The sequence below is a fragment of the Wyeomyia smithii genome, chromosome 1 (assembly GCF_029784165.1).
Source record: "Wyeomyia smithii strain HCP4-BCI-WySm-NY-G18 chromosome 1, ASM2978416v1, whole genome shotgun sequence".
Taxonomy (NCBI): Eukaryota; Metazoa; Arthropoda; class Insecta; order Diptera; family Culicidae; genus Wyeomyia; species Wyeomyia smithii.
The window spans coordinates 86,208,353-86,229,825 of NC_073694.1; the positions used below are offsets into that span (position 1 = coordinate 86,208,353).

The following is a 21,473-nucleotide window of genomic DNA, read 5'->3' on the forward strand; positions in this document are numbered from 1 at the left end:
ATGCGCTATCGACTCATAGTTGTAGTGTTAAACCGTGGAGGAAATTGGGAAATGGCTTAGGGTGTCCATTTTATCACCCCTTCCCCTATCCTTGGAACTCGATTATTTTTCACTATTTTTACTATGCATTTCAAATAATAAAGTTTTTAATGACTAACTTTATTCATCTAATTTTTTGCTGTTGTATATGTTACATTGTTGTTGTTTTTAATGTTTGGTTGTTGTGACTTGAAGACAATCAACTTGATCATACATCTCTATAAACCTATGCTTGTTGCTGAATGAACAACTTACAAAAGGAAAAAAAAAACAAATTTTACAAACTTAATTTTGAAATAATTTTGAAATTTTGAAAATTTCTTCAAGCGGTGTTTGAGTGGTTGAGAGATTTTCAATTTATTTTTTTCCATTGATGTTGATTGTGAATTGTTACTGAATTTCCGTTTAAAAGATCTTCTTTAATGCGGTCCTGTCCAGGAGATCGACAGATCTAAGATCATCTTTTTGTCTGGTCGTTGATTCAAATAGATTTTAATTGTATGTTCAAACTATTGGAGCGAACTGTTCGAACGATGCACTGTAAAATCAATGTAAGATAGAACAGCGAAAATTTGGGTAAACAGGTATAATACGACCCCCCCCCCCCCCCTAAGGGGCGTTTAATGCATGCTTACCCTAATGCGAAAGTGTTGGCACCGATCTGCTGAAGCGTTTCGTTCGAAGTTGCATATTTGTTCTGTGGTTCAATGCAGACAGAAGATAGATTGTTAACGGCCGAGCCGATATCGCTGGGACTCAAGACGGTGATCCAATCGACGCTACGTAGATGGGGGTATCTATGAAGTAGTCGACGAATTTGTGTACCTTGGTACTTTCGTGACGTGTGCCATCGACGTTAGGCGCGAAATGAGGCGACGGATGCTAACAGGACCTTTTACAGTTTACGTAACCAGTTGAGATCCCGCAGCGTACATGTCCGAACGAAATTTGCGCTGATTTTCCTAGTGTAGGCCGTCCGGCGAGCATAGGATCCTGCTGTGTTCAATACTTGGCGGAAAACTGGAGAATGCAGTGTGGGGCAAGGGCATGAACCACGAGGTATACCAAGCATACCAACATGCGGATATCATCAAGCTAATGAAATACGGCATACTACAGTGGACTGACTACGTGGCACGAATGTCGAAGGAGCGACCAGCAAAGAGCCCGACAAAGGTCACGACTCCGTGGTAGACCCTGTATTCGGCGAGTGTTAGGGGCGATTAGCGAAGATTAGCCCAAGATCGAGTGATGTGGAGACGTATTCTGGATGCGACAGTGGGTCGTTAACGACCTGTCGCCGTTAAAGAAAAGTAAGTGTAGTATATTGATTGAATAAATTAGACTTTTTATCAATACTTTTTATCAAAACTATTTATAAAAACTGTAAGTTGCTGATGGCGTACATAAGTTGCTTCAAACGATAAAAATGCTTTACTGCGAAAGTTATTTCTAGAACGTATGTTTCATTCAAAGAACGAGAATTGTCTTAATTGTTTATGTTCGGGACGATTTTTTGTGCTGCTCTAAATATTTTGATTTAAAAATTTTTATTTTGGAACAATTCACGTGAAATTTTTTGCCGTTACAAGGTAGCTACTAAACCTCTACACCCCCCCCCCCCCCCCGCCTCCTCACAACTAAATAGGTGTGTCCCGCACTGGAGCTTAAACTATCTGGTCATATTAAACTATCTGGTTGATATAAGTTCAGCAATTATACTTGAAATTTGCGCGATGAAACTTATCAGTATAGCTAGAGAGTAGATTGATTTTTAATATGCAATACAGTTTATGTCAATTGTGCATATAATTGATGAGTAATAAGTGTTTGAAGTTCATTTTTGAAGGTTAAATCGGATTTCAATTCACCGGTTTAGGCTGGATCGATCATTGCGGCATAATGAATTAGAGAAATAATATCCGAAAGGTGGTGAAATAAAGTGCATGTACATTGAACTCAGATAACTCAGTTGACACATGAAAGATGAATGCTTAGGGTATCGGACGACTTCGGTAGTGGTTTTCTTTGGCAGGTTTCTGTATAAGACTGGTGCAAAAAGCCTGCCAAAGAAAACCATTGCCGAAGACGTTCGATACCCTGTTTGGATGAATTCAGCCGTAAAATTATTGCTGTATTGATAGCAAAGGTCTTACCAAAACGTTTTCTTCTCTTCCTATTTCTCTGCAGGCCATTAATTGATTTTTCTGGAGATGTCCCTGTCAGTATCCAAGTTAGTAAATAGTAAAAGTGCAACGCCATAAAAGAATCAGAATTATGTTGCAGAACATGCTTACATTACATACATGTATGACTAGTTTAAATTGATATTGTTAGAATTAACACCTGACAGTTATATTCTTAAGTTCAGTTTACATTTCATATTTCATGCTGTTTAGTTTATTTTACCATGTGAAATAGTTCAAAATGATTTCCAATACTTACCCACGGTAGTATAACGAACAAATGTTTCCTTGTTTTCTAACATCGCATCTACAGCAAGTTTCTCGCAATATTGCGCGGTAATTATGGCGATAGTTGGTTGCTTATTTGATGCAATTGTAGGCATTTGTTTCACAATCTTGATCTCTGTGTCGTCATGATGTATACGGGTAAACGAGTTGAATTCCATAGATTTAATAAGGCCACGTTCTTTCAAAAGAAGCATAATCTGTAGCACCTCTTCCTCTTCCCAACCATTGTCCCTGTAGCGACATATATAACATTTAGTCTACGTAAAGATAACTTCTAAAAAAGTATAAATTACTTTGCCAAATCCTCTGATGTGATAGGATTTGGATACGCCTGTTCAATCATTTCTAGAACCTTTTCTGGAGTGAGAGGAACCACCTCGAATTGTGAATCCTCAAATGATACTGGAAGACGGAAGAAATAATATAATATAAATAATAACAACAAACAATACGTAGCTTAAATCTTCAAACTTGACTATAAATTCAATACTAATAAATATAATATTATCAAACATTTTAATGATTTACGGAAACTGAATTTTTCGATAATATGATTCCCTTACGAATAAGGTGGTAGTCGCATATACGTACCGCACTGATTTGCGCCCACCACCTTCTTCGTAGCCACATATGTACGAGTGCAAAAACAATGGAACTAATTTTCGCGTGTTGGTATGCTTGGTAAACTTCGCGGTTCATGCGCCTTCGACACCCTCCATTTTTCAATTTGCAATGAGTATCATCCTCAAAGCCGAGGAGTTTATGCGATTTCGAGATAATGGCACCGTTTGAGAAACGAAACCTTCAAGGGTGGCCCGAATCAGCTAAATCAGTTTGGTTGGAAAAATAAAATAAACCGTGTTCAAGCATTATCTGCTATAACTCGTTGTGTTTAACATAGGTAATTGTATACAGCCACGAAGCCTATAAACAGATAGTAAGTCAACAAGTTTACAAGCAAGTAAAAACCAACCTCAAAAAAAAAGTAGGAGGGTGGTATTCAAGACACGACCGCATGACGTTTACTACCGTATTCTTATATTCCATTAAAACAAATAGTAGAGGGAATTGCAACTCCAGTATTTGTTGCAATTTTATCTAACAGTGCATTTCTGAATGCTGAATACTAGAAGAATGGATCTCTCTTATTTAATCGCTGTCATTTAATACATACCGCATGACGTAGGACTCTATATTTTTCATCTAACAGTGCTTTCTTATTTGCTGACATTAGAGCGCTTTGAACAATAATTAATAAATAATATAAATGACATATATGGATGAAACCTTATTTATATTGGCATCCCCGCTTCCCAGGTATTCAAATTAGAAAAGCATTTGTTCGTAGTTTAAAATAACAAGAAAAAGGGGCAAGGTGCCGAATATATTTTTGTTTTTGGTTAGTCCGTCCAGAATTCCAGCCATTTTAGTATTTTGCAGTGCCATTTATTACTAACAGCCACCAGCATAACGAGTAAAACCGGCACGAGATGACCGGTACTCTTGTCTTTCCTCCTTTCAGCTGCTATCACCTAGCGTCCGCATGTCGCTGGTGCAGTTTTGGAATCAAAATGATGGGGCGCCGGCCGCTGTCGTAAAATTAACACCAACAAAAAGATGCATATTTGCAAGGTTTTATCCGCTAGCAGCAGCATTTTGTAATAAAACAGAAAATTCAATTAGCCGCTTCTGTAACAAAATTTCGAGGCACCAAAAGGGGCCAGGTGCCGAATATATCCATGTTTTTGGTCAGTCCGTCCAGAATTCTTTCAAGATAGCGTCCGTATGTGGCCGGTACGGTTTAGTAATGAAACTGATGGGGTGAAATGTTCGAACGGTACGTTTTATACCAAGGCTCCGTCAGATAAATAAAAAGAAGGTGGGGCTACATAGGTGATGGAATGGTAAGGAAAAATTTTTCTTGAAAGCTGCGCCGGCCGCTGTCGTAATATTAACACCAACACAAACATGCATTTATGCAAGGTTTTTTTCCGCTTGCAGCAGCATTTGGTAAAACAGAAAATTCAATTAGCCGCTTCTGTAACAAAATTTCAAGGCACCAAAAGGTGCCAGTTGCCGATTATAGTTTCCTGGTTAGTCCGTCCAGAATTCCAGTCATTTAAGTGTTTTGCAGTAGCCATTTACTACTAAAGCCACCAGCATAACGGGTGAAACCGGCACGAGATGACCGGTACTATTTTGTCTTTCCTCCTTTCAGCTGCTAACACCTAGCGCTGTCGTGAAATTAACATCAACATAAACATGCATTTTAGCAAGGTTTTTTTCCGCTAACAGCAGCAATTGTAAAACATAAAATTCAACTAACCGCTTCTATTATAAAACTGCGAGGCATCAAAAGGTGCCAGTTGCCGATTTCTTGTTTACTGGTTTCCGTCCAGGATTCCAGCCATTTTAGTATTTTGCAGTAGCCACCAGCATCACGGGTCAAACCGGCACGAGATGACCGTTACTATTTTGTTTTTCCTCCTTTTAGCTGCTAACACCGAGCGTCCGTCCGGCCGCTGTCGTAATATTAACACCAACACAAACATGCATTTTTGCAAGGTTTTTTCCGCTAGCAGCAGCATTTTGTAATAAACAAAAGGTGCCAGTTGCCGATTATAGTTTCCTGGTTAGTCCGTCCAGAATTCCAGCCATTTAAGTGTTTTGCAGTAGCCATTTACTACTAAAGCCACCAGCATAACGGGTGAAACCGGCACGAGATGACCGGTACTATTTTGTATTTCCTCCTTTCAGCTGCTATCACCTAGCGTCCGCATGTCACTGGTGCGGTTTTGGAATCAGAATTATGGGGCGCCGGCCGCTGTCATAATATTAACACCAACAAAAAAATGCATATTTGCAAGGTTTTTTCCGCTAGCAGCAGCATAAACATCGGAAACAGAAAGTGACAACAACAATAACAACAAAGTCAGATCGATTGTATCCGTTAGTGTCGACTGTGCTTGGGAAGAGAGGTAGTGATTGGCTGCGCGGTATGATTTAGACAATCGATATTAATTACCAATTTTTCAATAGTGTATCTCAAACAAAAGTTTGTTTTTGTTACATAAATTTAACCGTAAAAGAATTTCTGATCGATTGATGCCAAAACCTCGAAAACCTGATTATAGATGACTGCAAAATAAGCGCTCAAAACCTGACCACTTTTCTCTGGTTTTCCCTGGTTGAATTACTAGATTTTCAAATTCAGGGGCCTAACTTCGATATAGACGTTAGTCAACGTCAAAAAAGATTTTTCTTCTGTCAGTTTTCTAGGTCCTTTGTTAGGCGGGACATTTTTAGAAACCAAAGTGTTTAGCAAAGCACCTAAACTCTCGAATTTATAAGAAAAACTTTCTCAATGTTCTCATTGATTAGAAAATGCAGTAGATCCGTGCCAAATATGTTGGCTACCGAGCAAAAGATCTGTAAACCCCTGGACTACACCATCAGCGTCAAATGAATAATGCATATTACCGAGCTATCATGGTTTACCCTCAATTTACTGAGAAAACGGAAAAAATAGTAGTTATTTTGTACTAGTCGAACGTTTCCAGTGTTGCTCGGGATAATAGATTCAAAATGAAGAATCATTTCTCGTTTGCATTTCAAACTTATATTCCTTTGCCTACAAAAGTGTACTATTTTACTCAAAATACCATGAATTTCAATTGTCTAAAACTAAACAATTTTTTTACAATTTCGCCAATTTCACGGCGAAATTTTTTCGACCGTGATGAAATTAAAACAGCACTGTAGAACCAGGCCACTCTGAAAAGACTTTAAGCATAAGTTTATTCTCAGGCTCTTCCACACAAAACTTCTCTCCCAGACTTTAAAAACTTTGGTCAAAACCTTCGGAAATATTATCGATTATAACACGTTATGTGCTGTAAGGGTGATAGCTTGATTATGAGATGATATAAGGTAAGAAAAGATAATAGGTTTGTAAGTCGGGGGGGAACAAGCTCTGTATCACGTAGTAGGTTACTCGTTCAAAAGTGACACTGCAAAAAGGTAAAAAAAAACAAAAACTTCGAACAGCAAAAACGTATGGACAATACCACAAAGGATCAAAATTATTGGCCGCAGGAGGGTTCATACAAAAAAACGAAAGCCATTTTTTCGAGGTTACAAAAGAGCATCTAGAGTTGATTCCCGGTTTCTGTACATGATCCTGACTCCGGAAATACTTATATTGGATGATGTTTGGTTACTTAACCATCTTGGAACACAAGCGGCGGCGTAATATCCACATTGGATAGTATTTGGCAATTTTAAGCTGTTTTAAGCGGGAAGCCATTCTGGATTTCAAAATATTGTCTGAGGTCGGGTTCGGGATTTTCAAAATCTGAAACTAAGGAAACAATACCAAAAAAATACTTGCGTTACGGAATTTCATATTCATATATACAATAAGATGAGCATTAGCATTGCCGAGTATCGGTACTTCTTGAGCTGAAAAATCTAATATCTGCCTACTACCTAATTGAAATGTTAACCTATTATGCCTGAAAATGGTACTGCAGGTTCGTTAGCATAGTTCACGCGTGAAATGTGATATCCCAAACTGTTTGTCCCGTATAGCAGAAGTGGGATCGCAGTACTGACTTAAACTCGGCCTGTACCAAGAGTGTGTTTCATTGATGAACTGATTGGATTTATAAATGACATTCTTGTTGCATTACATTCGATTATTTGTTGTATTTAATTAATGAATCGGAAAGAGATGCCGCATTGGCGAGATAATTTGGTGTCGAAGGAGGTACCAGTATGCTTGTTTGAATATTAGCTCATCGATCAGCGCATTTTTTCGCTGGCCCGACGAGATAGAAACGATAGGTGCCTATGCGTTTTTAGGTTTATTGCTGGATTTGGAATGATCGGATCTTACAGTGTTGTACTTTTATTGATTTACGGAAGTCATATGTAATACACATGACAATTTAACTCATTTGAAGCTAAAATCGTGATTTTAGTGACCATACTGTTGTAAAATAGTGACTTCAGTGATTCCTTATTGTGAATAGTGACTTTTCAGTAACTGGGCTCAAAAAAGTGACAAAATCACTAAGAAGCTACTAGCCCTGCCTGAAAAATATATTCCGTTATGCAGCACACAGCTGTTTGCAATATAACCAGTCCGTTTTGCTCTCTCGTTTTCAGCCTTACCTGCGATGTGAGGTTTAAGCCCCATGGCGACGTCAAATTACCCATAGCAAACGGCAAGGCGCACTGCAGCAAACATAAAATAGTGTTGAAAGGTAACGACTTAATAATTACCGAGTATTACGTGGTCCACTTAAAATTTTTCAATAGCACAAGGCTATTGAAATAGTTTATGCGTTTTCACAGGTGACGCTTTAATTATTCCTTGTGCCTTCGTAGTCGACCACGTGGTGGCTTGAAGTCGGCCATTTGGGCTTCAACACAGTTTCACCTTAAGATTGCTGGTCAAAGTACATGTGTGCGGACAGTAAAGAAAATGTCAAATTACAAGAATTGTGATTGAATTGAAGCGCAAACAGTTTCTGTTACAAGCATAGGCGTAGCCAGGGGGGGCAGGGGGGCCGCTGGCATTGGTGCAGAATTTTTTTTTTCAATAACGTTTGCGCTAAAAAAATGGACAAAAACTGCCAATTTTTCATGGGTTTACCTTTACACACACTGACGAAACTACGCATGCAGCATCAATCATATTAACCGATGAGTCATCAGAAAAAAATTGATTTGCCCGTTTAAATAACGGTTTCCACGTCGCGTCGAAAACAGACATCGTGCGGCAGTTCGTGGACACCGGGTACGCCCGTTCCGGCATCTACAACATCTTGGCACTATTGGACAACAATCAGAGCATTGAAAGAAAGCCCAGTTCCGGACGGCCGACGACCCTGAGCGACAAGAAGCTCCAAAGAATGCTGAAGAGGAAGACCGAGGGAAAAGTGGCTACATCGCTGCGAGCGCTTGGCCATACATTTTAGGAAGCAGTCCCGTTCACTAGTCTCGGAGCTGCAAGCAATGACGCAGCGGCAGCGCCTGAATAAGATGGTCAAACCGATTTTCCCGGCAATTCACGACGTGGCGGTGGTGATGGACGACGAGACCTGTCTCACTCTGGATGGCAACTACTGGTAGGGCACTTTGTATTTTACTTCCCACACGAAAGAAGTAAGCACTAAGGTGAAATTTCTTTTACACACCAAGTTCCCCAAGACGGTGTGCTGTGGCTGACAATCAGCGTGAAGGGGATGTCAAAGCTGCTCTTCTTTTGCTCCGGACTGGCCGAGAACGGGGGAACTTATAGTACGAAGTACCTGCCGGAAGTAGCGTCGTTCACCAAAAAATACCATAAGGCCGAAGACACGGTTTTTTGGCCGGATCTGGAGACGGCTCACTATTCGAGGCGATCATTTGAGGAGATGGAACGGTTAAATGTCGATGTGGTTCCCAAGTTGGTGAACCCGCCCAACGTCCCCAAGTTGCGTTTCGTCGATGATTTCTGGCAAGCCTGAAGCGTAAGATTTACTTTAACAATTTTGTCGCGAAATTTGAGGAGGAATTGATAAATAAAATGAAAAGAGAATTTAAAAACATGCCTACACGCATGTTTTTATCCGCCATGGCGAACGTTCCGGTTAACTGCCGAAATTCCGCACGCGAGATCGTAGATTTTTTTCTGCACGTTAGCTAGCATAATTACCTTCCATAGGAAATTAATCATACCTAATTATCTGTCTTAGCTATTTTTTTACCACCATCCGAAAAAAATCCATTTTTTTAACGCATACGTTAGCACGAAACGTCATTTTTAGCCCATTGAAACATCTGTGTAAAATATCAGCCAGATCAAAAATAATTGATTGAAATGCTTGCCCTATGTTGCGTGGAATTGCACAGGTTTTTCAGTTGATCCACTAAGGACATTGCAGCGGCAAAAGTACCGGGCAAACCCACCTGCATCACCTAGCTTAGTATTGGAATCGAGCATTGACAATTCCTTACCTTAATTCTTTAATAACCTCACAGGAAACACGGTTCATGAAAGATAGTGCACTTGCCTACGCGTTGTCCTCGCTGCATCCTGCTAACGTAATACGCATGTCGTTAGAAGAGTTAAAGTGCAAAACCGGAGCTTTCATATTTTTTATGACGTTAACAATTTTGTTGGAGAGGTGGAAGTCTGGTATCAACATTGCAGCATGAGTCATGTATGAGAGCAGAATGTAAGAATTAGGAAGAACGGGATATTATAGACTTGCTTGCTGAAGCCCGTTAGTTCTTACCTGCGACTGAGAAAGCAATTAAAATTGAACTTGCTTCACCATGTAAAACAAGCACGATTAAGCTCTCGCTCAGCACATTACGTCGAATGAAAACCTGGCTGAGGTCAACAATGGTTGAGTGCTCTCTGCTTGCTGAGTGTTCATCGGCAGATGGTTAACAAGAATCGAAGTGGTGGGCACCGCTAACCGAAAATTTAGCGACGTTAATCGCTAAGTCGCTAACCGGAAAATTCAGCTCGATAATCGCTAAACTCACATTAGCGGAACTTTCGCTAATCGCTAATCGCTAACTTTTTAATATGTAAATAGTCATATCGCTCTATTTATTGCTCGTGTTTTGTAAGATTTGGACCACTTTAATCTCTTTTGGTTAAACAAACGAAAACAATTTCCTTTTTAAGCTATTTACAGTAAGAGGTTCACGAAACGGTATTCATATTTGATTTTGTAAAAACAAGAATAACAAAAGTTATTTAGCTTGCATTGAAAATAGATACTCTCAGAAATGTTTTCATGAAAATTCAATTATTATCTGAATCGAAAAAGTAGAACCAAAGTTGTCATAATTTCAAGCGCATTGTAATTTACCAAAGTTCTTGGTGTGCCAAAAATTCAATCTAGACCTTGTGCTTGTTCTTCAAAATGCTCCTGTGGCTTGTACGATAACTGGAACTCCATTCTAGGGTAAAAAAACTGACAAAAGTAACTTTCGCAGTAAAGTATGTTCATCTTTCGAAGCAATTTACGTACGCCATCAGCAATTCACAGTTTTTCTAAATATTTCTATTGTCGCTTCTCCACAAAATTTAGCGAATTAGCGATTAGCGTTTCGAAGGCCAAAATTTTAGCGACGCTAACAGTTTAGCTAACCAGCTCAAAAATTAGCGAAATCGCTAAATCGCTAACTAAATTTTAGCGTCGCTAATTAGCGAATTAGCGGAATGGTGCCCACCACTGAACAATCGTAGAAAATTTACTGAATTAGCGCTGGAGCGATTTGCGGAGGATAAAAGGAAGATGTTTTTTAGTTAACGACGTTGTTATTGTTATCTTTCTACGGTAGATTTAATGTTAATTAAATTACAGTTTAGTTTAATTTAGTGTTAGTCTAGTCTAGTCTGGTCTACACTAACACAGCCAATACTTGAAAACTTTTACCGCTGACCAATAACGACGCCGGCCAAGACCAAAAGGCGGTACTACTTGGGAAGGAAAGGGATGGTGATACTCGTTTTGTTTAGAGACCTGGTACCCGCGGTCTACGGTGCATCTCTACGAGTATTACAGGATAGGAATTGTTTTAATAAGGTACAGCTCTGGTAGCTTTATGATAACTGATGCATATTACGCGAAATACAAATTTGAAAGTTCAGAAGCCTATTGCGCGACCAAAACCGTTATTTGTTGTAGTAAGATGGGGTGAGACAAATCCAGGATTTGCCATGGTAGGCAATGGGGAACGAGAACGTATGCTGAATCTGAATCCGTTGTTTGAATATATGTACTAGCAAACCGATGAATTTTTATCGAGTTAGTTTGATTTGTACTTTTGATAAGTTCTACCAACAACGCGATACAGATCTGCAGAAATCCACCTGCCGTACTGCATTAATATTAAACATAATTATAGAAAAATACTAAGCTAGAAAAAAAAACGCTCTCACCATCTACAATTCGATCCAGATCCTATTCAGTCAATCTTTATTTTGTGTCCTTAATCGATCATACTCATCTGTCGAGTATCACTCAGCTTGGATAAATTAAAGAGAAAAATTCTTAGGACATTCGTTGGCTCCTGTAGCGAAAACTTCTCCTTATGGCGGTTTCGATTACTTCCTAAGTTTAAGAGGCATGTTAATCCGCTTGATCTTCATGCACTTTGACTAATACTGCGACCTGCGTGTTGACTAATATCGGCTGTTTCTTCAAATACGGAAGGCAACGTTGGCGGTTTTCGGTGAAAACTAACTTTATATAACACTGTTTCAACCAAAAAAAAAAAATTGAAAATATTTAGCGAGAAATTCGTGACGCAGTAGAAAAATTGCGCCCGTCCGCGTTCGTGCTTTACTTCGATCTCCACTGTTTAATTTATTTTAGTGTTAGTAAAAAAATTAAATTTTTTACTTCTAAAATTTTGAAGAACTTGCCCTTCCCTATTCGAAATTCTGGCTACGCCCATGGTTACAAGTGCAAACGAACCGAGAAAAAAGCTATACACAAACAAGCAGCTCGTGTCCGCATGTAATCAGAGCTCCCCGTCGGACTGTTTTCGTGTTTGGTTGCATAATAATAATGAAATTTGTGTAGAGATGCCATAACTATTTCGTGTAAATCAGTAAAATCTACGGATTTTTTTCATTTTGGTAAAATTTCGAATAAAACGTTAAACAAGAAGTACATAATTTTATTGTCACCAACAAGTATATTTTTTAAGTTGGATCAACTCTTTGGAGAATTTTCTTTAAGTTTATTAATAACATTCATCCCGGGATAGCGGATCCGTATATCCGCAGAGATGGAACAAATCATACGGAGAAATCAAACAGTGAGTTTTTGAAACCATGGATTTACGATACGAAGAGATCCACGAAACGGTAAGGGATACACTTCATTTATGTCATAGAAGTACAACAGAAAATTTCTTCTCTGATTCTCATTTCTTAACATGGTAGAGTAGTAAAGTTACAGTATTAGTTATATTCAAATCATTCGCCTTTATTTGGAACGCCTCTATCGATAAATATCAGTAACAACCTTCCTCTGTTGGATATTGCTCCTCAAACCATCACAGCTGAAGCATTCTGGAGTCGATCCATCCACTTCTCTCTTATAGGTTGAACTATATCGAAGACATGCTCCATATACATAATCATGCTGCTTGTTCAAACCAACCTCCAAAGCAAATAAATTTTCTTCCTAGAAAATTATGCTGAATCAACGTGCGTTTTCAGTGGTAATCGAGATCATACGACTCTGTAGGCAATATTTTTGCGGGATAATCCGTAAATCTTCTGTGTCCTGAGAGCTCTACATCCAAGGTCTTTTTGATGACTTAATGGATAGTGTTATGACTTATGTTCATTTCACGATACATTTTTTTGATGACCGGGCTGGATTTTGCCGGAAACATTCGTTAACTACTTTGATCTCTGCTGTATTCCGCAACTGTTTTTTACCCGGTTTCTGTTATGAAACCGCTGTGCCAGTTTTCTCGAATCTTTTGATGATCCTGTACACAAATAATCTACTCATATTCAAATGTGACAGCTTTCATGTGAGATCTGTAATCTGTAATCTGTAAAATCGGATTCGGGTCGGGTTTGAAAATATCGGGTTTGGGTTTGAAAACCCGAAACCCGACTATATAAAATAAGCATATTGATAAGATAATGATATATATTTTCATGCAACTGTAAATATCACTAACATTTTAATACCATTCGAGGCTCAAAGCTTCAGGGCAGCCTTGAATTGGTTTAAAAAATCGACCTCCAAAAAAAATTTCTGGTTCGTGTCGGGCTCGGGTTACCCAGTTTCAGGTTCGGGTTTCCCAAAAATAAAATTTTCGGGTTCGGGTTTGATCGAAAAAAAAATTCTGGGTTCAGGTTACAACCGAAAAAAATCGGGTACGGGTCGGACACGGGTTTGAAAAAAGCCAAACCCGACCATCTCTACTATACAAGATCTTTATTTGTTTTTTACATGAATTTTCCTCTGAAAAAAAGTGGAACACTGGCTCTGAACTGCAAATATGTGTCGCAATCAAAACAAACACAGCTTATTAACAGGGTAGGGCAAAGTTTGCATCAGGAGGCACTCAAATGCGTTTATCACTTTCACTGTACAGTGAAGTGGAAAAATAAAATATAACAATTGGTGACAATAACAGCAGCAGCGAAAAGTATCTTTAACTGGCAATTGGAAATAGCGACAACGGAACAACAACAACACAAGCAGCAAAAATAGCAATAGAAGCAGCAGCAACAAAAACTGCAACAACACCCAACAGCTTAGGAACTTGTAGTAAACCATGAGAAAAGTGAATAATAAAACTTTTTTCCACTTTTTTTTTTAATAGGGGGGAATGTTTATAATGATTTATTTATGTACTAATATCTATTCAGAATTAGTATTGTGTGTTCTGCCACAAATGGTGACATTTCAACACTATTATATATATATATATATATATATATATTTGTACGCTTTTTTATATTATTGAATGTTATTAGCTTTCGCAGTTAAGTTAATGTAATTGTAGGAAAATTATTAAACCTACTTGTCAAGGAAAAAAAGGAATAAAACAAAACTTAAATTAAACTTAAAACTATTTTACTGACTATAAAGTGAGCTAATCGTTGCAATTGAGGATTGCAACGATTTTTCTCGGAATTTGTTGATAATTTGGCTTGACATATTTTCTAATGTTTCTGCATTAGTGAGCCTATGTAGCTCGTTCGTGCTAAACCAGGGAGGACGCTTCAAAATCATTTTCAAAAGTTTATTCTGAATCCTTTGAAGTGTCTTCTTCCTGGTTGTACAACAACTTGTCCAGATGGGAACTGCATATAACATTGCTGGCCTAAAAATTTGTTTGTAAATTAACAGTTTGTTCTTGAGACAAAGTCTAGAATTTCTGTTGATAAGAGGATATAAATATTTGATATACTTATTGCACTTTGACTGGATATTTTCAATGTGCTCCTTGAAAGTATGATTCTTATCAAAAATTAGCCCTAAGCATTTAACTTGATCAGACCAATTTGAGACCACACCGTTCATCTTAATAACGTGGTTATGGGTGGGTTTGAGAAATGAAACTCTTGGCTTATGAGGAAAAATAATTAACTGTGTTTTAGAAGCATTAGGGGAAATCTTCCATTTCTGCAAGTATGAAGAAAATATATCTAAACTTTTTTGTAGCCGACTGCATATAACACGAAGGCTTTTTCCTTTTGCGGAAATGCTTGTATCATCACAAAACAGAGATTTCTCACAACCTGGTGGTAAATCAGGAAGATCAGAAGTAAAAATGTTAAATAAGATTGGGCCCAAGATACTCCCCTGGGGCACACCAGCTCTAACAGGCAATCTATCAGATTTACCATTTTGATAGTTAACCTGAAGAGTGCGGTCAGTTAAATAACTTTGTATCATTTTTATAAGGTAAAGCGGAAAACTGAAATTTGACATTTTAGCTATTAAACCTTTATGCCAAACACTTTCGAATGCCTTTTCTATATCTAGTAGAGCTGCTCCAGTCGAATAGCCGTCAGATTTATTAGTTCGAATCATATTTGTTACTCTAAGTAACTGATGAGTAGTGGAATGCCCATGGCGAAAACCAAACTGCTCATTTGCAAAAATTGAGTTCTCATTAATATGTGTTATCATTCTATTGAGAATTATTCTTTCAAAAAGTTTGCATATAGAGGAAAGTAAACTAATTGGTCGATAACTTGATGCCTCAGCTGGATTCTTCTCGGGTTTTAAAATTGGAGTGACTTTGGCATTTTCCCATTTCGTAGGAAAATGTGCTAGTGCAAAACATCTGTTAAAAATTTTTATCAAGAAATTTAAAGAGTTTTCGGGAAGTCTTTTAATAAGGCTATAGAAAATCCCATCATCTCCTGGTGCTTTCATGTTTTTGAATTTTTTGGGAATAGTTCGCACCTCATTCAAGTTTGTTTCCAATACCTCTTCAGAAAGAAATTCTTGGGTGGTGATCTGATCATACTTTTGGTTTACTTCATTTTCAATAGGACTTACTACGTTCAAATTGGAGTTATGAACGCTCTCAAACTGCTGAGCAAGTTTTTGAGATTTTTGTTCATTCATTAGAAAAATGCAATCACCATCTTTAAGGACTGGAATGGGCTTCGAAGGTTTCTTAAGAACCTTCGAAAGCTTCCAGAAAGGTTTTGAATAAGGTTTTAGTTGTTCAACTTCTCTCATGAAATTCTCATTTCGCAAGAGAGTGAATCTATGTTTAATTTCCTTTTGCAATTCTTGAAAAATAATTTTCAAAGCAGGATCACGAGATCTTTGGTATTGACGTCTCCGTATGTTCTTCAAACGTATAAGAAGTTGAAGTTCACTGTCAATAATTGGTGCATTAAATTTCACTCGAGCCTTAGGAGCTGATAAATTCCGGGCATTGAGTATTAAGCTGCTAAAATTATCTAATGCTCTGTCAATGTCAGCACTATTTTGTAAAATAATATCATCATTCAAATTTTCTTCGATCGTAGAACGATATCTATCCCAATTAGTCTTGTGATAATTTAACACAGATCTAGTGGGATTGAAAATAGCTTCATGGGAAATAGAAAATGTTATGGGAAGATGATCAGAATCAAAGTCAGCATGAGTTAATAAATCACTGCATGAATGACTTTGATTTGTTAGTACCAAATCAATTGTAGATGGATTCTTAATAGAAGAATAACATGTAGGACCATTTGGAAATAAAACTGAATAAAATCCAGCCGAGCAATCATTAAACAATATTTGTCCATTGGAATTGCTTTGAACATTATTTCAAGATCGATGTTTCGCATTAAAATCACCGATGATTAAAAATTTAGATTTATTTCTTGTGAGTTTTTGCAAATCTCCCTTGAAATAATTTTTTCGCTCACCAGTGCATTGAAAAGGCAAATACACTGCGGCTATAAATAAAGTGCCAATACTTGTTTCAATTTCAATTCCCTAACTCTCGATAACTTTGGTTTCAAGATGGGGTAAAACACGATGTTTTATTCGACGGTGGATAACTATTGCAACTCCACCACCGGCAACATCAATTCTATCAAACCTATGAACCATGTAATTTGGGTTCTTTTTTAGTTTAATATTTGGCTTTAAAAGCGTTTCAGTCACAACTGCAATATGCACATCGTGGACTGTTAAAAAATTGAAAAATTCATCCTCTTTCGCTTTTAAAGAGCGAGCATTCCAATTTAGAAAATTTACAGCATTATTTAAAATCATTGCTGAATTTCAATTTCATAACAATATTAGTTGTAAATTTTATACCTTCTTGAACAGCCTCGTACATCGAGTTACAGTTCAACAAAACGGACATTAGCTGCAGCATGGATTGTTGTAGGTATTCAATCTTTTCTGGAGTTGGACTTTTTAGCACCAAACACGAATGGTTTGTTACTGTTTGAATTTGAAATATTACCTGTAAGGACACTGGCATATGAACAGCCTGGTGTTGCCTTAACAGGATTTTTTGTCTGAAATTTGTTATCTGAATTTAAATTATTACCTACAGACACACCTGCTAGCAGCGATGGAAGAAAATCGTTTCTAGCGATTTTTAATACATATAAGTCTCCTTTGTGATGCATTAACATCGCTGTCAGTGTGCGATATATATTTACTCTCCTCACATTGGCAAGCAGATCTATGTGTAAGACGAGTTACGAGGATTGCAAAGGAGCACCATGTATATAGTATCCCTGCTGGCGTACTCTCTCTCCCTTCCTTCGCACTATTCGCCTTTTCTCGTAAGTGCTAACAACAACATCTGTATCTAAATGTGCACAGCTGAGTATCTGGAGTTAGTCGCAATATGTACATATGATGAACAAAGATCTTTCAGGATCATTCAGCCAATGATCGTGATTTTTGTCAAAAAAAAATTAATATATCCGCAAAAAGTTCGGCAAGTTTTCGCAATACAGAATGGCGGTTTCAGACGCATCGCGGCGGAGAAATGCTCTTACCGGCCAAAAACTATAATCATTTCGAACTGCCAACGGCATCTCCGGGAGCAGCACCCCATTGAATTTAATATTGTAAATTACGGAAAACGGATTGATGAAGATGACGAAGCGGAAAACCTTTTGCGCCGCAAAAGAATTACACGCGCTGGGCAACCGGAAGAGTCCACGATAGTGAGAGTGCACCGGCGAAAAATTATTGGTGGGCTGATTAAACTATGTACACTAGGCGCAAAGCGATTGAAGTTTGGCCTTTTTGAAAACCGAAAAATCACCCAAGGAGGGGGTACGTGAAGTTTCGGTTTTTGAAAATTTTTTTTGATGCAAAATGACTTAAAAACGCATGAAACGTCGAGAATTGGTGTCATCTGAAAAAAATATTTTTTTTGCAAAAATCGACTCTGGGACTTTGTCGTTTTTTCAATTGTGGAAGGCGGAGTTTAAAATATTTAGAATTTATTCAATGAAATTGATCGCTAGTCTCCCGAAATAGCCTGTCTAATGATATACACTATAACTAGCATCGAATACATTATATTTCATTAGGGTGGTTCATTTATTCGGCATAGGGTGGTTCATAAAATTGTGTAAAAATGAGTATAAAATGAAAAAAATCAATACCAAGAGAGAATTTCCTGAAAATATAATATTTGTTACATCATTGTCGTTAGGGTGGCAATGTTGAATGGGAAAAAAATACCATGTAAAATGGCAAGATATTACAAAACGAATTTAAAAAATGTTTCAAAAAACTACTCTTTGCAAAAAATAACTATCTCAACCCAAAATTAAGATTGTGTCTCGCGAAAAGGTTGATTGCTTTCATGTCATTTGCAAAATCACACACGAGGGGTACATGGAATTTGAATATTTGAAAAAAGGTTTTCGATTCCAAATGTCTTAAAAGTACATGAAACGGTGGAAACTGACGGAATGTTTTTTTTTATTTTGTTCGAAAAATCTAATCTTTAGGACACTTGTACTTGTTTCTACGAATGTTGTACCAGACAATTTATTCGTTTTATTTACCACAATAATTTCTTTTGCCAACACTTGATCGAACACACAGTGCTCTAGCTTATATTATCGGACAATAGACTGTATCGATGTTATTCAGGGATAATGAGAGTATAGGGATCTCAATCAGATACGCAACACAATTGACTCCTTGTTTCTGGGTTTGCGTCGTTCGACCATGCATTTTCTGTCAAGTTTACATCATCAGAACGTGAACGTGCCCATTGGCTGAAACTTTACATAGACGTTTTTATAGGCAAAAGATGCCATTTTGTGCTATTGGTTCAATTTTTTGAAACAAATTACAAATACACTGGGGTCTTTTTTACGCGGTTGGTTGTACCGCGTTGAAAAAATCCGCGTATAAAAAAACCGCGTAATTTAAAAAAATCGCGTAAAAAAACTCCATTTAATAAAAAGATCCGAATAAAAATAATGGCACGTAAGTTAAACTTGAAAAATGTTATAAAAATGGTAACAAAACACACAAACTGATCACAAAATGCCTCTAAAATGAAAATTCATTGAAGAACATGACAATAACTTTTTTATAATAATTTTGCCACATGCTTTCGTTTCTTAATCGGTAGTCAATCGCAACGACCCTGACTCGTATCGTTATACGATTATTAATGTATTTTTGTTTCTCCTACCAGAATCAACGGAAATAGTTTATTATTCGATAATAACAGCAAATATATTAGAAATTTGCATTATTCAGATTAATAAAATAGAATATCTTATTGTCATGAACCATACGATTGATTTTTTACTTTATTGGATTTACCTATACTAAACTTAGTTAATACCGCGTAAAAATAATCTTCCAAATCGCGTAAAAATATTCCGCGTTATTTCAAAATACCGCGTTAAAATAAAAAGAGTCGCGCATAAAAAAACCGCATAAACATAACCCGCGTAAAAAAAGACCCCAGTGTATTACAAATATTTTTAGAGCCAACACAGTTCGTTTGAACGGTGTGACGTCTTCGGCAAAGTTGTAACTAATTCAAAAAAAAATATACACTTTAAAAACATATTATTGATTTTTTGAAAAAAAAATTAAAAGAAAGTTAAAAATTAATTATCCAAAACAGCCCACTTGAAAAAACGATTTTTTTTATAAAAACTACGAAAGATTACCTGAACAACGAAACTGGTCATGGAGGAATCAAAAAAGAAAGTTATTTTTTTTAATTTATTTTTTTTCACAGGGTACATCTTTTTTGGAAGAACAAAGTTATTATTTATAACTTTGCCAGATACACTATGACAATCGAATAAACCTTTTGGACTGTACAAATATTCTTAATTCCGCATGCAGTGCTCTATTGGAAATTAAAAACATGTCTACAGTCGAAGCGGTTTGTTGGATTGACATAGTGTCTTCGGCAAAGTAGTAGATAATATTTTGTCCTTCCAAAAGAAAAACATTACTTTTAAAGCAATAATTGAAAGGATTTTTTTTCAATTTCTAAAAGATCGGACTGGTTTTATTGTTTTGGTAATCTTCTGTAGGTTTTATTAAAAAAAACAAATTTTGAAAAAATGTGCTCATATAAATATTCAATTTTTAATTTTTCTTCTAACTTTTTTTTTTTCAATACATAATTTTTTTAATTGTATTTTTTTTTTAAAGACAGAAATATTATCTACAACTTTGTCGAAGACGTCACACCAATCAAACAACCGAAGTGCTTTTTTTATTTTATACTCATTTTTCACAATATTATGAACCACCCTATGCCGAGTAAATGAACCACCCTAATGAAACATAATGTATTCGATGCTAGTTATAGTTTATATCATTATACAAGCTATTTCGAGAGACTAGCAATCTATTTCATTGAATAAATTCTAAATATTTTCAACTCCGCCTTCCACAATTGAAAAAACGACAAAGTCCCAGAGTCGATTTTTGCAAAAAAATATTTTTTTCAGATGACACCAATTCTCGACGTTTCATGCGTTTTTAAGTCATTTGGCCCCAAAGAAAAATTTCAAAAACCGAAATTTCACGTACCCCCCCCTCCCTTGGGTGATTTTTCGGTTTTCAAAAAGGCCAAACTTCAATCGCTTTGCGCCACCCCATTTTAAGTCTGATTGAGCTGAAATTTTGCACAGGTTTTTTTTCGAGCAGATGAACCTTTTTGTGTAGGTTTTTTTTTAAAACCCGAGATGACCATTTTGGCTGGCACCCTAATATAATCGATATCTCCATGATCGGACAGTTCTCAATGCTTAGGTAATCTTTCGTTGTTTTTATAAAATAAAATAGATTTCAAAAAAATGAGCTTTTTTAGATAATTAATTTTTAATTTCACTTTTGAATCTCTTAAAAAAATGTTTTATAGTGTATTTTTTTAAAAGATGTAATTATTATCTACGTCATTGCCGAAGGCCTCACACCGATCAAACGAACCGTTTTGGCTATAAAAATATTTGCAATGGTCGACTAAATTCATTGCCCGTTTTTGTGATGGAATTGCTCTGATATGTAACATGATGGTACAACATCGACGTGTTATATTACAAATTACGTAACGCTAAAAATCTAGATTTCAGACCCCCTCCTCCTCCTATGTAACGATAGGTAGCGTTCGACATGACTCCCCCCCCTAAAATTACGTAACACTAATCAGTCTGACCCGCCTCCGAAATATTCAATTTCGAGCAAACATGATAGTTACGTAACTGTCTCTACTACCCCCGCCCCTCTCTCCTACGTAACAATAAGTAACGCAGTGATCCTTGTAAAAGTCAATCCAAAAAGAAACGAACGAAACGTACCCTGAAACTTATTGTTGCTAGAAAAGAATTATTGTTATGTTTACTAAAAATCTTAGTTCAATACGAGTAAAAAGAAATTAGTTTTAAGAGATAGGATCAAGCATTTGAATGTCTACTAATTAGCACGCGAA

General features: G+C 36.9%; 1 protein-coding gene across 16 annotated transcripts in view; it reads right to left on the reverse strand.

Moving 5' to 3' along the window:
- The window catches only part of LOC129725766 (uncharacterized), a 98,047-nt gene that overhangs the window by 17,926 nt on the left and 58,648 nt on the right, over positions 1-21,473 (reverse strand). For 14 of the 16 annotated variants that reach the window (XM_055681991.1, XM_055682026.1, XM_055682001.1 and 11 more), the window contains 3 exons: positions 2,807-2,915; positions 2,485-2,744; positions 2,196-2,258 (listed from right to left, as the gene is read on the reverse strand). In XM_055681991.1, the coding sequence (XP_055537966.1) occupies positions 2,196-2,258; positions 2,485-2,744; positions 2,807-2,915 (432 nt within the window). The remainder of the gene's footprint in view (positions 1-2,195; positions 2,259-2,484; positions 2,745-2,806; positions 2,916-21,473) is intronic. The other 2 variants (XM_055681963.1, XM_055682080.1) reach the window with 1 other exon arrangement.